The sequence below is a fragment of the Mchenga conophoros genome, linkage group LG20 (genome assembly GCF_057382185.1).
Source record: "Mchenga conophoros isolate Kocher_MC1m ecotype Shallow Benthic linkage group LG20, M_conophoros_male_GT1.1, whole genome shotgun sequence".
Lineage (NCBI taxonomy): Eukaryota > Metazoa > Chordata > Actinopteri > Cichliformes > Cichlidae > Mchenga > Mchenga conophoros.
In genome coordinates, this window is record NC_140545.1 from 8,326,350 (window position 1) to 8,347,879 (window position 21,530).

At 39.0% G+C, this 21,530-nt stretch overlaps 2 protein-coding genes across 3 annotated transcripts in view; both read right to left on the reverse strand.

The window, feature by feature from the left end:
- The window catches only part of prkar2aa (protein kinase, cAMP-dependent, regulatory, type II, alpha A), a 45,700-nt gene extending 35,404 nt beyond the window's left edge, over positions 1 to 10,296 (reverse strand). The window contains exons 1-2 of the mRNA XM_085260344.1: positions 9,639 to 10,296; positions 8,571 to 8,842 (exon numbers count right to left, since the gene is read on the reverse strand). Coding sequence (XP_085116470.1) covers positions 8,571 to 8,817 — 247 coding nt within the window. The 5' untranslated portion in view covers positions 8,818 to 8,842; positions 9,639 to 10,296. The remainder of the gene's footprint in view (positions 1 to 8,570; positions 8,843 to 9,638) is intronic.
- A 3,320-nt stretch (positions 10,297 to 13,616) lies between these two features.
- Positions 13,617 to 21,530, reverse strand: part of mgll (monoglyceride lipase) — a 44,538-nt gene continuing 36,624 nt past the window's right edge. For both annotated transcript variants that reach the window (XM_085258934.1, XM_085258933.1), the window contains one exon: positions 13,617 to 20,298. In XM_085258934.1, coding sequence (XP_085115060.1) covers positions 20,167 to 20,298 — 132 coding nt within the window. In that variant the 3' untranslated portion in view covers positions 13,617 to 20,166. The remainder of the gene's footprint in view (positions 20,299 to 21,530) is intronic.

A 21,530-nucleotide genomic window follows, 5' to 3' on the forward strand; every position in this document is an offset into this window, starting at 1 on the left:
AGTGGCCAGAATCAGCCTGGTAAAAACTCTAATCCGGCCCACTGGAAAGCTTAGGGAAATGGCTATTCATACTTCAAAAGTAATTTTGTAAGAGATAAAGAATTAAATGACGGAAAAATTCCTTTTTTATCACCATCCACTATAGGAATTTCTGTTCAAAACTTTTCAATTTTGTAATTACAGGAGTCTGGGCTACCAGGATTTTCTTTCTGTAATTGTACATATTTAATTTGTGCTGACAGCTTTCTTCCATTTGCTGCATCAGCATTTCTTTATCATGTAGAAAATCTGAGATGTACTTTTGCACTTTTTTCTGATCTTAAGATATCTCAAGGATTAAATATGTAGTTAAACTTCCATCCATTGTCAGGAAGGGGGACTTGCACTGATGCAGCCCACTTAAAACTGAAGTGATGTAAAATGAGTTTGACAATCCTGCTCTGTACTATATGCGCTATAATTTCCATTTATAGATGTTTTCTATATGAATATATGAGAGCAGCATGAGCTAAGAGAGAATAATCAACAATGGCTGCTCCATGAAAAGGAAAAGCACTTGTTCACACAGGAAGCATGTTTGCAGACAATTCAATAGTGGCTAAGAGTGCTCAAAAATGACAAAACAATATAAGACATATGGATCTGATACATTTCTGTGACGATACATCTTTGGTATAAATCAGGAATCAGAGTGCCATGAAAATGTGTGAAAAAAAGCAAAAAAAAAAAAGCATTGGTTTACTTCTTAGTAAGGACCGGGATTCCCAAATTCCAGCCTGGAGCTATGGCCCACATTACTGGCGCCACTTTTGTCTCAAAATGTGGCGCCAGTAACAACCCTAAACGCTGGAGGAATGAGTCCCACATCCTTTAGTTGTATTTGTTTCTTTTTATAATTTCAATTCAGGTCTTTGTCATCCTCCTTAACTTTGTTGCTATCCCATGCCCTCATCTGTTCACTCCCCTCTGTAGTTCCCCCGCTTTTCTCCCAGGAGAAACATCAATAAATGAGCATGTTTCTGATACCTAGAATATTGGTTTAGTGTTAGTTTTATTGCCTTTATTTGGCCAGTGAATTGAAACTAAAACTCTTGCTTTGTGGATTGTCCAAATTGGGGGAAAAACAACTGGTTAAAACATTTTCTACAAAAAACATTGATGCTTCTCAGCTCTTTTACTTCCTGCTCTCTTTCTTCTTACTTTAATTTGCACATCTTCATATACAGTGCGTATAGTAGGATAAATACAGCATGTTTTGTTAGAACACTGGGGTAAGCTAAATAACTTTGAGCCTTTAACTTTTTCAAAAAAAAGACTATAGTTTTATTTTTCAAGAAAGAGTGAAACCAAATCAAACTAAAGTACAGACCTGATCATTTCCACTGATGGGAAGTCTGGCTTATACCACATTATCTATTGCATATGACAATCAAAGGTGAGACATAACACATAATGAACTGAATTCACAAAACATCACAACTTCTTCTAATGCACCAAAGAGATCAACATGATGACATGACAGTAGTCTGCACTGGTCAACCTGACCCTTTTGCACGACTGGGACAGAGACAGTCTCCTGAGAGGGTTCCAGCCTGGATTTAATGTACACCAAGAAGGCTGGCATCATACTCAGATCTGTTGTCCAGAAATATGTAATCTAGATGCCTCTGATGGCGGTAATAAATCTACATATATGTGTCACTGAAGGCTTTAACTGGACTGGCGAGGCAGGGTTCAGACAGCATTATGATTCACAAGAATAGTGTGCTAGAGACACGGGATGCATATTAACTTCAAACAGGAGCAGCAGAAGATAAAATGCAATCTCTCTCTTTAAGCCAGTCATCCCTCACCACTTCCTTATTTTGTTGCAGGGACTAAGATGGCTAGAGGATAGAGAACAAGGAAGTACAAAGGTTCAAATGATGTCTACTAGCAAATACATGCAAGCCAAGTTGTCTCATAGCCTGCTGTACCAATAACCGATGACAATCCCTTAAATGGACAACGGAGATTAGGACAGCTACATTAAATGTCTCCTGAAATCTAATTTCCACATAAAGTGTTTGAGACTTGAAGAGTGACTAAAGAACTGACACTATAGCCATCTCAAACTATTTTAGTGTATTGTTATTTTAAAAAGATATAGATCGAGAAAATGATGTAAAGACAAATACTTCAAAAAGTCAGAAATATACAGAAATATACAAACAGGACAATAGAATTAAGAAAATTTGTTGGTTTCCATATACATTTTTTTTAATTCAAAGAGATGTGAAGAAACAGGGTGAAGAAAGGTAGAGAGATAAGGCTACAAAGACATTCAAACAAAGAGACACCAAGATAAAAAAAATTTTTAAAAAGCTGATAACGAAGTTTAAGCAGATTTAAAAAAAAACAAAAGAAAAACAAAACACCACACACACAATCTGAAGAAATCAAAGGAATAACACAACAAAGAGACAAATTTAGAGTTCTACAGTCTGATCAACAGGCAGACAAAAATTACATGCATACATACATACATGCATACTACTCCCCTGGTGCTAAAAAGGAAAAGAAAACGCAGAGTGCACGAAAGAGATTATGACCTTAGCCATGTTTAAAGACTCCACCCCCCATTAGACTGGCATGCTTTAACCACGAATCATTTAGCAGCAGTACAAAGTTATTTAGCATAAGCAAAACAATTACATTACTAGTTAATTTATAATATATGATACAATACTGAAAAAAAATTTCTTAAATGCTTTTTCTCAGCTTTACATACATAAACTTGTTATTGACATCAGCACAAAAAGTGGGCTTAAAAATTAGGTGCTTAAAGACGTATTTGACCATAAACGTGGTTCAAATTCCAGTATCGTGAATTTGGAACATCACATCTTCTGCTATGTACTCTACACGGTATTTAAAATAGATGGATAATGATCTCTGGTATTAATGATTAGTCAATCCAGGCAATTTTTAGCTTATTTTCCAATTAATGCAGAAAATGAATATCATTATTAAATGTATTGTAATTGTGTCTGCTGACGCACAACTTTGCCACTACTCCTCAATTTCTTGATTAAAGTGGTGTCACTGTCACACTGAAACTGCTGTGTGTAGGAAGGGCATGGAGAAGAGCAAAGGTGAGACAGACCCAGACAGATTTTATGACTTAATAATTGGTAATATCACGTATTGTCACCAACTGGGATAGGCAAAATTTTTCATAGTTGTATCTGAAGACTTTTCAGCTAGTACAGCCTACTCCTTCTTCTTCTTAATGCCATAAGTGTGGTATTACTCCCCTCTGAATATCCTATTACCAGCACTCCATTATCTTACAGCTGGTTCAGTTTATGTGTTTGGGCTACCGAGTTTAGATTCAGTCAGGTTCAGTCTATGGAGGTAGCCAATCCTACGAGGGTCACACAAACACCATGCTGGTAATTTGATAATTACTCGCCCTGAACATGAACAAAAACCCTGTTTTCATCTGGACAGAAGGCTAAAAAAAGGCATTTTCAAAACTTGTCTTTTTTGCATATGATAAAAATAAGACAAGAGTAAAGACAGCAACTGCATTAGTGAACTATCAGCCAGGCAGAGTAGTATGAGCCGTCTGGGGGCTTTTCCACTTAACACCATCAGACTGCCAGTCCAACTGGTCTCCATAGTAGGCTGGATGAGATTTGCCTGCAGGCTAAAAGCACCCTGGACATACACTGCTGTCTACTAATCAGGTCACCTGTTGCACAACACTAAACTGAGACTAGTCACAAGCACGCAAACCTACAGATATAAAATTGTGCACACTTACAGTGACAAAAGTCATTTGAGTGTACATGTACTCCCTCTTCCACTAATCACTGTTACCACTGTGCACAGACACAAAGCTCCTAGACGAAAATGAAAACTGACATCTCAGCTCGTCTTACTGAACCAATTATTAGTGTCTTTAGAGACAAAGCAGTCTGTACTTTCATCCCAAATAAGTGAAACTAAAGCACAAAGCAATATTAAGGGGGGGAAATGGTCCAGTAGCAAATGTATGAATTAGAGAGGGATAGAAAAAAATGAAAACAGTAGCAGGATCACAATTTACATCAAAGAAAACTATAGGAGTCTCTCTGTTTTCTCTTTTAGAAGCAGTTTGTTCTGACAATCATGTTATGAGTTAATTTTATCTACTAAAAAAAAAAAAAAGCCAAATCAAACTGCTTAAGAGACATAGGAAAAATATGGAGGGAAAAAAAGAGGGCCATAGAGGGAGAAAGGGAGAACACTATGGGAGCAAAGGAAGAGACTGGGGGGAGCAGGGTGTAAACAACACTGAGGTGGTGGTGACAGAGCAAGGGTGGAGACAGAAAGAGGTCACAGGCAGAATTTCATCACATTGTGTGCGGCCATACTCCGAGCTAAATTACGCAGAGCCCTTGACACAAACCAAACATGCAAGAAACACATTTTATCTATTCCACACAGAAACAAACTGTGGTCTGCATTGACAAACACATCCACACATTTGTCAGCTCATATGCCAAACTTGGACTGATAAATTTTGAGCTCTGATGAAGCTTTCGGATTTGGCCAGATGATGAATTCTGGGACTGGGGGACTCTTGTGGCCATGCAAAACTAGAACACAACCACATCTTCAATGCAAATCTACAAGTGCATGACAGTGTTTTTCTATCATGTTGGACAGATATGACAGAAACTAAAACACTTGACACTTGCAACACAAACTCAAAAATATTTTTTTTTCCAATTACTGGTGTTTCAACCATAGAGCTTTAATGTTTCCTGTACATTTTCTTTGGTAGAAGAACTTAAATACATAAATTTCTAACAGTATTTACTCTTAACAGGGCAAACACACTAACTCAAAACATTTACTCTAGGTTTAATCACATCAAAACAAACCTGATGACACACTGTCACGTTTAATTTGCACCTAAGTAAAACAGCAAATGAGTTTGAGATCTGGAAACCTTTTATTGCACTTTATTAAATTGTTGTAAGGCCCTCAATCCTGTTATTTAATGCGTTTCATTTTGATGACATTTAAAGGCTGGTGGACACCCTTCTTAGAAAGATGTCTATGTATCATTAAAAAAAAAATCTAACAGACCTTATCTCTTAATCTAATGGTGTGTTTAACAGCAACAGAAGATTTGCAGTCCGAAATGGATACCAACCATCTGGGAAAATTTGCACTTACTGTTGCAAGAGAGCTGCTGCGATGAAAAGGAAACACTGATGACGTTATGACTCCTCTCAAGATATCTGTTTTCAAAATACCAGTGCTTATAAATAATCAAAACAACACACGGAGGTAGAATTTTGAAAATATGGACCGATGCTTTTAAGGAAGGAAAAAAAACTTTAAAGTGTTACAGTTAAATCATTACTAGACAAACTGGCTAAGACCTATTAATCTATGGAAAATCTGCACTCTGAAGAGAAAAATCTAAGCTAGCATTCTGTTATGAATCCATGCAGCACAACCATCTAGCTACAAAGCATTTCTACAAAGTTTTGTGCAGCTTAGAATAATTACATAAACCCATTCTCTTCTCCTCCCTCAATTATTTTTTTAATACAGCCTCTGCTTTATCCCTGCTGTCTTTCTTATAAAAACACTTTTAATTAGTTTCTATTATCATCTCTAGGAGTCATCTGTCCCTCCATCCATCTTTGACTAAAAAGCCCTGCTCGTTTCAGTCAGAGGCATCCATTCATCCCCTCCTGTTTCTCTTAGTGAACAAGCACTGCTAAACTGACAGTAGAGGAGGCAAGGAGAGGAAAACCACATATACAAATTAGAAAGATGCCCTTGTGTTGCACCCTTTTTCTCATTATCACTGTATTTCTGAAAATTGAGTAAAATGGACGCATTTGTTCTGGATTCAGCTACTAACCATTAAAGGTAAGTATGATGCAATCCTAATATTCACAGAAGTGAATTTTACTCCTGCCAAATACAAATCTTAAATTCACTACCAGAAACCCAGTTTGGTATCCATGTCACCCATTCAGCAAAAAGAAAGAAGATTATAAAATTGTCAATAAATGACTTCTTAAAAGCTCAGCCTCAATATAAAAAGGGTTACTTAAAAACCTGAATATCACCAAAATATGATGGATGTATAACTAAATCCTCTATTGTTAACCAGCTTAGACCTGTGTGGTGAGCCCTAAGTGGATTCAGGCAGCAGGAGTTACAGAAACAAGACAAGTAAATTACCACAAGACGTCCTGTTTTTAGGGATACGGTGTACCATCCATGGAAATACACAAGCAGCTATCTAGTTCATTTACATGTTAGGCCTTTAGCCAACACACAATGATTTCCTTCAGAGCAAAAGAAAGGTTAAGAGCACACTGGTGAGTCATCGTAAATGTAAGTAGCCTATTAAAACAATAGAATTAACGTCTAAAGAATATCCAGATACCACAGATTCATGAAAAAAAAATCAACCAAAACAACACAACTGGAAAAGCACCTTGAACTTCTTTCAATTTTTTCTTGAATTCAGGGCCAGCTAAACAATATTTATATTAGACTGCACAGCTCAATACTATTTCAGCTCAATACTAATTTCACAACAGCCATACTTTATAAAGAGGATAGCAACTCAAAATACCTTACCTGCCAACTCAGCAGTAATACAGTTTAATCACTTGTGCTCTAAATGTGAGAAAAATTACTCCTAGTCTTGAGCAGAAGGCATGCAAGAGAGGACATGCAGCAAGTACCAAATTCAATAAAATGCCCCAAATAACCAATCATAATTCAAGTAAGTAGAAGTATGACATTTGTATTTTACCAGCATAGTTTGCAGACTGTGCTGATAGTTATGCAGAATGTCCCATTTATAGCTAACAGAACCAGGTTTGTATTTCTCACCTAAAAAAATAAGTAAAGACGTTCTTGGTTTGTGGATTAAAAATGCTAATTTGGTGTCTTCAGTACTCAAGCAACTGTCTTAGAGCACGTGCTAGTGAACTAACTGAATTAGATCACTCTTTATACCTATAGGCTGCAGCAGTGGTCAGGCAAGAGCACATGATACCTTTCATTATGCAGGCCTGTGTTATTACCATGAGAAATAATGTTAATGTTCCCTGGGGGAAGTATACACAAGCCTACTGGATAATCTAATGTCATGGAAGTCATGTGTGTGAACTCCAGAATCCAGATTTCTCCCTGGAGCACAACTGTTGCAGCTCCCTTTCCTTTATTATCCCCTAGAATGAGGTGTGATTGCTAATCACAGTGTACTTGGACACATTTTTTTATGTCGTCACCAGGCTGGAATTTGAACGGTTGTGAAAGAATGCCATAACACAACTGCTTACTTTCACAAGTATGCAAAAGGACTCACTGAAACTCAAATACATCTGGCGCGTGTACACCAAAGCGTACGCACGCACACACACACACACACACACAACTCTCTCAGCTGAAGTCACAGCTGTTTTACAGCGGGCAGAACCCATTTTGTATTAGCAGAAAAAGAAAACATAATCCCTGTTCACCATGAGCCAGCTTGTACCAATCTACAAGGCTGGCCAACATTGCTTTCAGGAGAGATTAAAACTGTATATTTAAAACTGTATATTTGGCATAATTGTTAAACCACAAAACTAGAATAGAAGCTCAAAAAAAAAGGAATACTAACAACAGGCCCAAAAAGAATAGATCTCATGAAGCCCAAAATTCACTTTAGTGCTCCGGTACCTGCTGGTGATTTGACAAAAGCTGTGCAGCCAGCTAGGTTGCAGCATTTGGGTTCCAATTACTATTTACAAACAAAAAAGGGGCTTCAGTTTTTATCTCCACATAGTTTCACATATATACATGATAGTTTACAGATGATGCCAGTGAACATACTGGTGTGATCTAGGTCACATTGCTCTCAGGAGCACAGAGGACAGCTGAGTTTGGGAGCAGCTTATATCTTATGCCAGTGTGCCAAACACAAGGGATTGATGCAAAAGAGGCCCAGTATCACTATTGAGGTACAATTTAGAGTTATATATACACACACATTCACTGCTCTGGGAAAACGTCATGCCGATTTTGTTATTACAACATTATATGTCGTTACAGGACAGCTTTACCTTGTTACCTTTCGCATCTTGGGCTACTTCAGTTTTCTGGAAGTATAAATTTAATTTAAGAATATGTTAAAGAGCACATTGAATCTACATTTAACAAAGACGGCTCTTTCAGATCCTTAGACATGTAAATAATAAATTATTTCTGATCCTGAAAGTCAGATGATGAGAATGTAGTAGACCCAGATTAGATCATGTCTGCTTTGCCAAGCTGTCTGCTCAGTGGGATTTTCTGAGAGCAAGTGCATGTATGAAAATATGGCAGACGTAACACGCTAAAGAATCTCCCAAGAAGACGGATAAATTCTGACCATATCAGTGACAAGTCTTTGGGCCTCACCTTCACTTGCTCTTTCCCTAACAAAATCAAACAATCACTCATTGTGTCCCATTTCACTCACACAAGCACCTGCACCACAACAGCTGACAATCTCAACAACAAAAAGATCAACCTACGTTCAAAGTCGGAGTCATCATCTTCATCATCCTCTCCATTGGACTCTGTTTGCATCGGCTCCCCGTCAAACATCACTCCTTTTCCCGTCTTGCCACCTGTGCTGGCCCCATCCTGACTTCTGGTGTCCCGCAAACGGGTAAAGTATTGTACGGCAAAATCCACCAGGTCTGACGGCCTTTGTCGGAGCACCTCCACAGTGTAGCCCTGCAGCAGTTCTGTCAACCCAACCGGTATCTCAATACTCATGGCTGTGTGTGGCTTGATGTACTATCTAAAAGAGAAGAGAATATTTGTCACAACTGATCTTGGTACAGAATCATAATTGTGTTTAAGTGCAGGGCTGTGCTGTTGCCTATTTGCTGATTTACACAGCTGTGGCTTACTATAGACTACTATAAACGTGTGCATGACTTGTGAATGCTAAGTGACTGATGAAACCTATACAAATGAGAAAACTGATTAACTGAGTAGTTTGACAGCTACAGTCATTTATAACCAAGATAGTGTAATGTCATGTGAACTCTGCATGACATTGACAAGTTTATCTTTGGTTCAGCTCAGGAACACACAGTTCCCACAGCTGCACGTAATAGATATGAGCCTTGTGTTTTGTAAAGGGGCGATAAAAGCTGGGTTTCACTACTATTCAGGTTTCGTGTCGTCAGAAGCTGAGCTGTCAATCTGAGTGGGTAGCCGGCAGGAATTAGCTAGCAAAGCGGCTAAAAAGCTCCCACTCATGACAACTAGCTGGTACACGGTGCTGTTCAAGCCACACATCCAACTTGTCTAAACTCCTCTATTTAACTGAGCCTTAGTTAAGACGGAACGAGTGAAGAAAGCGTAGTCGAGATGTGTTTCAAGCACATTTTCACTTTCGAACCATTCAATTAGCTGTCGTGCTAGCTACTAAGCCACCTTCAAGGAAGCCTGTGCAGCTAGCTAACATTTGTAGTATGGCGTACTGGTTGTAGGTGCTAAGCCGCAGAAGAGTAGAAGACTTGATAGCCGCAAGCAGTGCAAGTTGTACAGGTTAAGCCATTTGTCAAGCTAACTTATGAGTCACTTACGTGCGATTCAGTCTCACCGGCTAAACTAGCCAGTCCCCTCCTTCCTGGTGTCTTCCTTGTTCGCTCTTATTTCGCGTCTTCTTTTAGCCAGTCTCTCTGCCAGTGTATGATCCGTATCCCTCCACGGAACACACTTGTCGAACGAAAAGCCAGCAATTTTACGTTACCGTCTCCTAACCTATCTAACCTTTGTGGGGGGTATTTCCCGTGCAAACCAACTGTATAGGGATGCTGGCTATTAAGTTGATAGGAGGGGAGTTTTTAAAAAAAGGAAAAGAAAGAAAGAAAAAAAAACACTCGACTTCACCGTCGCAGCCAACAGCGTCCACGCACTTTGTGAGGGAGGGACTTGCTGTGGCAATAAGGCAAGAGCTAGCTAGCTAGCAGGCTAACTGGCTGAATTGCTAACTAGCAATTGCTTGTTTTCTTTTGGGAACTGTCGCCACTCTCCGCAAGACACCAAGTCAGCTGCTGCAGCCAGGTGACAGAGCCTAACCTAGTTGTTCGCAACGTTATGCCACGCCGCCGTTAATTACAACGCAAAGTACCCGCGAAAATACTGTTTAAAACGTTACTGTAGTAGCAGCACTGCTAATGACAGCACGAGAACCCAGCAAAATTAAACGAAACACGTTTCCTCCCTCCCGGCGAGGCAATCCACGGCTCTACACGCACGAATGAACCACTGGCTCCGGAAAGCATGAGGAGGCGTGGTTACACAGTGAGCAGAGAGCGTTTGACGTAGAGTGACAGAAAACAGGGCCAATTAAAATAAAAAATTCCAATACAACAGCCAATTACATACAGCTCTTGGATTAGACGCGGTAGAGAAGGCAGAACCACATTTGTACAGTCACAAGAGGACCACACCTACAGAAGTGGCCTTGACAATTTGGTAAAGATGTGTGTGTGTGTAATAATTTAAACATTCTTTATATATGTAGACGCTGCTGAATGTGAATATCTGCCTTTGTCCAGCTGCCAATGAGGTGTCTCTGAGAATTATCATTATAGTTATGAGGACAATGGTCAATTTTGTTTCACTGTAACCCAAGTAACACACATTTTCCTGACAAATTAATTGCTGAAATGGGATGATATCAAATAGTAAACTGTATAAAAAGCTGCAACAAAAAACCTTTCTTGAACGGCCTTAACCTCGTTGGTGTTCACATGCTCTCATCACTTTCTAATTTTCGTCCTTAACCTGGTATCTTTTATCCTTTCCTTCTTTCCAGACTCTCTGGGCTTTCATAGATATGTTCAGATTAGGCAACAGTCTCTGCTATCACCCTCTGAGCCAATACATCAAATCTTCATGTAACCTTCTGAATATCATCTCCTTAAATGCACCAGTCTATATTTACTTCTATTTTCATACACAGAGCTCTACTGAATTAGGGTACTACTGAAGGTTGCTGTTTCCCTTTTCATATTCCTGCCTTTGTTTACTTTGTTTTACTGCAGATCTTCGGGAGTCCACCCCCTGCAGAAATTAACCTGTCATGGTGCAGTGGGGTCACTGAGGGTGGATCTGAAGTATTCTGAGAGTATTGCTCAGGACCATTACAGCCCATGTCGCATCTCTTCTTCCATTTCTATTTCTCAGCTGTCACCAAGGTAAATCCGTTGCCATGGCCACAACGAGCCCGGATTTAATTCCTTGAACCGATTTCTGATTGGCTCAGGTCTTTGTTTCCAACAAACGGGAAAGTCTACCTCCAGGCTCCCCCTGCTGGAAGAATGAACTCCATAAAACAAGTAAAACGTTTATATATAAAAAATATACCTCCACATTGTCATTGAACAGGTTAGATTGTGGAAAACGATACACTGTGGAAATTAGTTATTGTTAACCCAACTTCCCTATCCCTTATCCTGAGAACTCACCTATGTATAATTTGTATATATAAAATGGCCCAGGGTTAGATTGTGTATTTCCTTACTCTCATTCCCCTTATTGTATCTGTAATATGCAACTGAATTTCCCGGAGGAACCTACCCGAGGGATTAATAAAGTTTCATCTATCTATCTATCTATCTATCTATCTATCTATATCTTATCATGGTGGTATAATATACAGATTTAGAGTGTGGATTCTGGCCATGGTTTTCCTGGAAGTATCATCCTTTGAGAGTTACTGCTAATGTGGTCCTGACAAACTCTAAAAATGTCTCAAGGAGAGCTACTAACCTATTTACTGGGTAAAGAGGAGGAGGAAAAGCAGAGAAAACAGGGAACCAGAAGAAAATTGGACAGCTTTTGTATTTTTCCTTTCCAAACACTTGAGTCTTGGACTTCAGACATACAGCAACTTTGATGGATGAGGAGGAGAGAAGAGTGATGATAGGTCCCATCTGATTTGCTTCCATTGATGTGCTTTGCGTGGCTTATTATGCTTCTAGCAAACTTTGTGTCACCTGTGCATTAAGACAAATAAACTCGAAGAATGTTAAATGACTCTACGGCTGTACTTTACATGGCAAAAATCTTTGAGCAGAAAAAAAATGGTAAAGGAGGAAAGCCAAAACAATTATACATAAGTGATGTTTTCATGTTGCCACTCTAAGAATACAGTTAAATTTATTAAACAAGGTGTTGTGTTTTGTTACCAAAAGGACACTCAAGAAAGGGCTCAAAGATTTTAATGTGAACATTGCCAGCAGAAAAACTCAGAATGATGCAGAATGAAATTCAAAAATATTTCTATCAAGTTTAGTCTCTTCCATTGGATAAATCTGCAATGATCTGCCTGCAGATTGTTCATTCACAAGTCTGAGTATCAAACCAGATCAGAAAGGAGATTTCTAAAGTAGTTAAGACAGACTAACAAATCAAACCTCCCCCAGACTGATTAATCTGAAGCTCCAAACAAAATCCATGTCCAGATGTCTAAAAAACTTGACTCCCAGGGTTGATGCTGAAACACTCCCCAGACTCTGCTCTCCAAATGTTCACTCCACCTGCTGGTAGTCCTTGGAGATGGGCTCAGGGCTGGCTTCCTCCCAAAACAATCAGCTGACTCTTCAGGAATGAATCTAAGGCAGTGAGGTACAGGCAAAGCTAAATAGGACTGGAATTTTAAATGCTAGCAGCAGTGTAGTGCAACAGTCTGGCAGTGAATGATAAGCAGAGCTGGTTTTAAGTACTGTAGATGAGGGTGATGAAGGTAACGAGTGACAGGTGTATCATTAGAGTTTAGGTGGCCATGCCTACTCCTGAGAGGAAGTAAGAAGAGTTATTATGCACATACACACACGCACACGCTGAGGCTAGGGAGAGGTAGACAGAGCAGTAGCAGAGAGACAGAGAGAAAGGTTGGTCAGCACTTGGAAGACAAGATGGCACTTAACACAAGGACCTTAGCTTGTGGAAAAGATGTCAGAGTACATTCATGCTCCAAGACTGAAAAAAACCCTAGAAATCTCACACCAGTCCTCGGTTCATTCATGCTTTGCATGTGTGTGTACCAGTTCCAGTACCACATTCATATAACCAAGCCTGTCTTCAGTGAATTGTATGAGCCAGTACTGCCACCTACTGCCTGATGCGTACTTTTCAGCCTGGCAAACAAATGCTGATTTTTTTTCTCCCAAGGTAAGTCTTTAGTTTTGCTCATGAAACACTACTAAAATCAGGTCGACCAAGCCTACTGACCTGTGTCACACCTCACTTAACCCTGCAATATGTATTACTGTGTAAAAAATCTACTTTCCAAGCTTCATTTCACCTGAAGTAGGAGCTGAATCCAAATGTTTTTTCTTTGTTTACACTCTTTGAGAAATTTGAAAAATTCTCACATGTGATACTCTGTTCTTTTTATGACCTTAATCGTGACCTTAAATGTTAAGGTCATGAGCTACATGTGATTTCAAAATAAAATAATAACAATGAAGATGACTGATAACCTCCCCTCTTTACGCATACCCAGCCACATAACAGAATTGAGACAGCAGTAAGTCCAGCCAGCCAGCCTGTTCAGTTAAACAGTCATTTATTCTGTAAGAGAGTATGGACATTATCAACAGTCTAGTAACAAATAAGTTGCCATTCAGCCATTCAGAAGTATTTCCATTATTACATATTATATACAATTTTGTGCCAGATTTGAAGTAAAATGTCAAATGCTGACACTCAACCTATGATGTGACTATAATGCATCAGTGCGAAGTATGAGAAGTATAGGACGATGTTAAATGAAAGTGTGCACTACGGTCTTTAGAGGTGTAGAAAATGTTTAAAAACTGGCATATTTTTCACATCAACACTGTTAACATAAAGTACATCCAGTACTACATAAACTGAGAAAAAAAATTTAATAAGGAAGACTCAATAAAGTTTTGTCATAAAAAAACAAAACAAATCCTTTTTTTTGTAGGTTGTGGTGTATGGTCTCTAAACACTAACCATTTGATTGATTTGACATTGCAAATGCACGATTACGAAGATGACGTTAGGGTTTGTGTTTACAATTTTGTAAACACAAACCCTAACGCAGTGCCAAAATTCCTCAGCTTATCAAGATGTCGAGCTTTTCCTACCAAGAAGGCTACCGTGCCACCCTTAAAAATCAAAATGAAATACTGACACAAACACAGATTAAAGTAAATGTTGGACTCTCTAAGACAGACGACATAACTGTGAGACTTTCTAGAGTTATAATTTTAACCTCACAGCACTTAAATAATGTAGGCGTTCAATACACAGCGGTCAGAATGGAAAAATCTGCATGTTATTTCTGTTGTTTTACAAACCCTCGTATCATTATTATTGTTATTATTATTATGTGATTGATTGAACTTCCTGTTTTTTCTGTTGAGTCCCACTGGGAGCAAAAGAAATAACTTTAAGACAACCCAGCAACACTGTTGCCATATTAGCAAGCCAAATGCATCAATTTTTGTGTTAAATATTGCATTTCTCTAAATGGCTTAGACAAAACAGGTCTTTAAAGAATCTGGGAGGTATTTATGTGCTGTAGCTGAGCCTGTACTGAAAGACTCGGAAACAGTTTTCAACCCCAACCTGCTTAGACCTACGATAAAGACAGAAATTTAGACAGACATCAGTGAAAACAGACAGACAGGAAGACGATAAGCAGAAAGACACAATTACTCCACCAGGAACGGAAACAGACGTGACCACACACACTCACACACACGCACTCAGAAAAGAGTAAACAGAGAAACAGATGCTTCAAGTGCAGAAAACACTCACAGACTCACAAGTGAGCATAAAACCACATTCATTAGCATAATAAGGCACAGACAACAACCAGAATACAATTCAAAAATAAATGTACAAAAGTTATTGTCACAAAAATCTCTTCAATTATATGAAATTAAAAATTTCCCCAAATTGATTAGAGTTGCTTTTTTATCTGCTTGAAAACCTGATAACTGTTTTTTTTTCTTTCAGTAGTTTGCGTGGTGTATAAATTGCAGGTGTTACGTAAATGTTTTGCACTCATGTTTATTTCACCTTAGATAAAGATCAAAATGAGAAAACAACTTCCTGAAAATCTAATTTGATAAAGAAGTACAAGGCAACAAACCTTTAGCAGTAACACCCTTTGGTTGTTAATCATTTTTTAAAAATATATATATATATTTTAAAAAGAACAAAAAAAAAAGTCAAATTAAAATCTGGAAGTTTAAACAAAAATCTTTGACAAAGACAGTGTGTGACGTTTTTCAAGACATGAACTTCAGTAGACAGAGTCTTTTCAGAAACACTGCCATACATTTTCTGGGTTGCTTAACTGTACAAACATACAACCGTCAACCAGTTTCCATAACAACAAAAGTGTTATGAAGTCTTGAATAGATGGGAAACTCAATGAGCGATTGGATTGTGGTATAAAAAAAGTGCCTTGTCGTGATGTGTTATCAGTACTTTGATGCCTATACATTAAATGAATTTCTATAAATACAAGATAAATAAAAGATATGTAAAATACAATGTAGTCTTCATTTCTTCATTAGCATTTCTATGTACAGAGTATTACAATTGTGTTCAGCAACCAAGCAGCGTGACGGCTGGAAACAAATCAAGTTTGTCAAAACTGTCGGTTAGAACAGCAAGATTTGAGCTGGGGCGTTGCTCCAAAACACAGTTATGACGATTCAAACATTTAAAGGTTTACGTGTTAACAACCTGGAGCATCTGTTTTTGTTTCTACACACATGATTACGACAATAAGATAAAACCGTTTTCCTGGATTTACATTCACTTTGGAAGACGACCCCTTCAATTCTTGCTGCTTTCTTCAGCATTCACTCCAGAGCCCCATTCATGCGAACTGAATCTTTCAAGTGCACTTTAATCTTATAAAACTACATAAAGACTGGCCTTTGCACCTCAGGCTTATTAGCATAAAACAGCTCTTCTCTTAGAAACAGTCATACAGTCGAAATAAAAAAATGACAAACATTAAACTGAAGTGGCCTAATTACATCACCCTGTAGGCCAGCTGTGACACATTTCTTTATGAAAGCTGCAGCCAAATTAGATTGAGTGGTTTCCTGCCCTCATTCTTTTCTCTACTTTAATTTCAACTTCCTAAGCCTAAAAACTGAAGGACCTTAACAGTCAAGTGGATTATCATTTATTAATAGAGTAATATATGTGCACATTTATGGCATTCCTTCTCTCACTCCATGCTTGTAAGGATACATATCAGGGAAAAGGGAGCATGTGATGGCTTACAAGCCTTCACAAGATGTAAAGACAATATAAGGGGACTACACTTTATTAAGAAAGGACTAAAATCCAGTGAAAAGGTTTTGCTTCCATAGGGAAAATGCACAAACCTATGTGATAAAAGGCCTTGTTATGTCTTCGAAATCATTCAATGGGAATAGTATGTTTTTGGACCAAACAGCAGACTAGACAGTCTTTTTTTTTTTTTTTCAAATTCACTGAGTGTGCGCAGCTCTTATTATTCACTGTGAGCTGATGATGCTAATTATTTGCTCTCTTATCTCAGTGCTCACACAAAAGGGAATCCTCAGAGCAGCAAATGGACAACCGGCCCTGAAAGCACACAAACGTCTGGCACACTTCCTGTAGCATTAATGAATCCACATTTTTACTCTGAAAAAAAACCCCAAAAAAACAGTGCTGCCATGGTTACTGACAGCTTCTCTCCTCTCCTTTTTCTTTCTCTTCCCCTCTCACCATATCTCCATCTCTCTCCACCCCCGTAGCCAGCGACAGCAGTATTATGCACTCATGTAGTCTGACAGGTACAGCTTTTTGAAATTACGCAGGATCCTGCGAGGCTGAAACAATCGCGCTGATGCGTTGCAGCAGGGGTGCTATTATGAGTTTGAATAAAACTGGGACCGCGCGACACTTGTGTGCGCTGTTCCTGCTGCAGCCTAATCAGGAGCAGATTGTGTTTGAAGGGCTGGTGATAAAAACCCCTGCAGTTCAGTTGAGGTTAAGGGTCTGACTCCCATCGGGACTGATGAATACATTTACATCTCCATCTATGTCTGCACCCGCTGCAAAGTAATCCAATATTTGTTCTGGCAAAGTATTTTTTGACGTCTGTAAAAATAGAGAAGAGGATGCACTTACATCCTGAAGTTCCTTCTATTTATTCCCTCTTCTACACTGATTTGTTTGCTTTCATGTCTCATGTTGTATTTTGTATTCAATGCTATTTTTTTCACATTATGGAAAGCACTCTGCCGATAACGATTAATTATTTTATTTTCTAATGCAACTCGATAATACAGCTGACGCAGTTCAGTCTGAAAACACCAGGAAAGATGTTAATAGAAGAAGAAGCCACATCAACGTTTGTAAGTAAGCGACTTCAGGTCACATTTAAAGTTAAAGTATGTGTCACGCTTGACTTATTTCAAAGCAGGTGGGCAAAAAGCTCTTAAAGATATCAGACCTGGAAGTCAAACTACTGACCTTATGATAACCTCTCCTTCCCACAACCCCCTCCCAAAAAAAAACACATGGTCTACTGCCTAAGCCAGTCCTGATAATAGAGCCTTTTCCCTCATCATCAGTCATTTTATGTAATCTTTTCATACTGGGAGCAAAACAACGTCAGACTAAAATTCTTTAATATGACATTTTAAATTGCTCCTTCTGATTGTTTTGCTGCGATGTAAAAGTCTTTCTTGTTGGTTAATGTTGCAGAAACCCATTTTCTGATTTAAAGCACACCAGCTCACCTAAAGAAGAAGCTGAAGAAAGAAAAAAGATTTAATGGCCCCTTCCTCCCACCTACATCTAGCACCCTTGGTCTCAGCCATATGGTCCAAGAATCAGAAAAAAAGAATAAAAATTGTATCTGAACACTTTACAATATAACCTGTTGCAGCTCTGATAATTGGCCACTAGGGACAGTGTGGGTGGCTGAGGGTACACAATGTTTGAGTATGTAGTAGAACAAAGGCTTGCATGATGGATGGAACAAAGAGCACCGGTTACTGTGGCTAAAAAATAAACAAACAAACAAACAAAGAAAAAATAGTATGGGTGAGACAAGGCGGGGTGAAGGGAAGAGACATAAAGACAGAGAGGCCAGAAATTGCTCTCATTCTGTCAGTCTTTTCGTGGTCACCGTGGTGACAACACATGTCAAAAAGAAAAAAAGGACTCTTCTGCCACACTGCTGCTGCTATGACTAAACAAGAGTAACCGTGGTTACAGCAGCAAGCTTCCCCCTTCACTATGTGCATGAGTCTCTTTGAACTCCGGGTAATACCGAAAAAAGAAAAAAAAAGAAAACAGGCTGGCCAGTTGAATCTCTATCAAAGAACTGCTTACTGGATGTGTTCACCACAGAACGAGTCACTAAAAGCGGTATCACGGATGTCTGGTGTCAAAAATTAAGCACCACAAAAGACCCTAATTGCTTTCCAAGCTGTGAGCGGTGCACGTTTAATAATCTGAAACCTCATTGTGCTTGACGAACAGGTAAAAGCTAAGTGTATGTGACCAGTAATTACAGTCTACACGACACTATCAAATAGGTAGTTCAGAGCGTGTCTGTCTAGTTTATAATTACTGACAAACCACAAATGTAGGCTGCTTTGACATTATTGCTGTGGTTCAGCTGAAAACCCACATCGAGCAAGAGCTGATTTTAAATGCTAACCCTTTGAACGGCCCCTTGTCCTCACCTTTGATGTCCCTATACTTTAAGAACATCAAAGGTTAGTTTTACAGAACAAGATTTAAAAAAAACGAAGCCAGACTGGCTGCTTCCTGGAATAAAGTCATGTCATGTTCCCCTTTCACTTTATAGCTGGCCCCCCAGTTTGCAGCCTGAACTTAATCAATCAAGGCTTGGCCTCAGTGAACAACTGACAGTGAGCTCGACTACAGCCATAAAGGTCAGAGAACACTTCACCTTTGACCTCCCACCTGCAGAGCGATTCAAAGCAGTTTCATCTGAATAATTTAGCCCCATCTTACACTCTTGACTAGGATCGCATATATAGCACCTATATGGAAAACTATTTTAATAATCGGTCACTCAGTTAGGCAGATAAGAAGTACTTATATCGTCATTAGGACAAAATTTATGAAGCTAGATCATCATCTGGATTTAGTCTGACTACAGTACCTTATCCTCATATGATGTATCACTGTCAACCATCTGTCTTTAGGCTAACATCTGTCCTCAGATCAAGCAAAGAGGAAGTCAGGAGAAGACTATTACATATAGAGTGCTTTCAGTATATGCTTCTGATCAGCTCTATAAAAGCTGCCTTTATCAGAAATGTGATATTACAAAACAGCGCAGTCAGTGAGGAGGCAGGAGAGGAAGAGGAGATGGGATAAGGTCAGAGAGTATGGTGGAGTAAACTAAGGAGACTTTAAGATGGCTATTCAGTGTCGCTAAATGATATGTTATCTATTAAGTATTCATGCATCCCTGAACCGACAACAGCTCCAAAGGTGCCAACCTCCTTCTGTTCCTGACCTCTAACCCAGTCTGTTAATGGTAGTTGAGGCAGAAAGAAATGCTTCTGTATTCTGCTGCCTCTGTTATTAATATTTAAAAGATCTGGCCTGTTTATAAAATGAGAAAATGAAAGGCCATACCCATTATTGCACTTCGAACCCTTGCTTTTAGGGAGTAAAGTTTGTGACAGTCTTTACTCTCTAAAAGCTGCACACGAGCAGTTCAGTGGAGATGATGTGAAGCACACATGAGGCACATCCCTGATCAGAAATTTTGCCATGATGCTGACCATTGCTACAGAGTATTTACAATAAGAACTGACCCTATTGCCCAATTTATATCAGTGGCCTGATGTACAGATAGGAGGAAGAGTGTGTGTGTTTTTTTTTTTTACAGTAGCCCAGAGGATTTGCTAATAAACCTGTTATACAGAGACTATAATGTCCATCAGTATGCCCAAATAACTCCCAGACAGGAAAGTGCAGTAGTATTATTACGCCTGACGCACTACAGGAACGTGAGCAGGCGTTTTATGACGAGATTGGCAGTTTCCTCAGAGCTTCAACAGAGGTGTGCAGGCCATACATTTAGGAGCCTTGCGCTTCCTGCGATGTTGCAGCTGGGATGTGCTCTGTGATCCAGGTGGTCAGCTCCTTTAGCACGGACTCAGCCACCTCAGGGAGGTCATGGTGAAGAGCGTGGTAGCCTCCTTCGTAGATCTGGGATAACATTTAGAAATGATAAGAAACGATCAGAGGGATGTATGTAAAACCATTTCATTTTTGTTCTACAATGCTTTTTAACAACTTGCAGTGTGTTCAAAGTTGCAACGGGTTCTTCCTGCTTTGCCAAACCTACAGGGATTTAATACAAAAGTCATTTGATCACACCAAACATTTTGCTGGGATCAAATGACTTCCGTTTACAGCTTGAACTAACGTGGAAAGCCCCTGCATTTGGTCCAATTATTACTTTGATAAAACATGTGATAAAGAAGCATCTGAGCCTCACAAGCACCACTTGATTTTCTGCTCCCTGCACTATCTGTCTCACTGTGCTGCACGAAAACAGAACATTCATTATATCTGATTTCACTTCTCATGTGTCTCATTCTCATGTCTCTTGTTCATCCTCTTTTTAACCTCCATGTGATGAACCATGTGACAACATAGTGTGTGAAACTTCCCTCTTTACAAATACCAGTGTTGAAGCTCTTGGGATTTAAGAGGTTTAAGCTGCATTTCATAATGTAATACAGGTATAGGCATGTGTTGCATCACATCACTGTAAAATGCTTCACAGCATTGTGTAAAATCCCTGACTGTAAAGTCAAGGCTTTGTATATTTTTCCTTTAGTTTGCCACCCATCTCTATGTTATATTTTAATAACAACGAGTTTTAATGACGGACAGTCTCTGTATTAATCAAACACAAAGACCTCAGCTTTGTAATCTCGAATCATCATTTTTAAAGTGTCAGAAGACACCTTTAATGCTGGAGGCAACGTTATTCACCATATTTATGCACTGTGTCACGTTCAGTTGTTGCACTTTATAAACGCTCATCTGAAACTTTATTAACGCAAATATTTAAACATATCAGTGTATTTAGACATATAGACCTGCTGAAATTCAGGCCAACCATCAAAATGGGGAAGAAACATAATTTAAATGACTTTGAACGTGGCATGGCGTTTGGTGTATTTGGAGTATTTCAGAAACTGCTAATCTACTGGGATTTTCCTGGACACTGTCAGATGTCACGGTAATGGTCACACTGCTTTGAACTGACAAGAAGGCAACAATAAGTCAAATAACCAACTAACCAAGATATGCATAACAATTTCTCTCAGTGCACAATAGATTGAACCTACAAGCAGCAGAAGACCACCCCAGTCCTGTCAGCTAAGAACAGAAAACTGAGTCTGTGTTTCACACCTGCTCACCAAAAT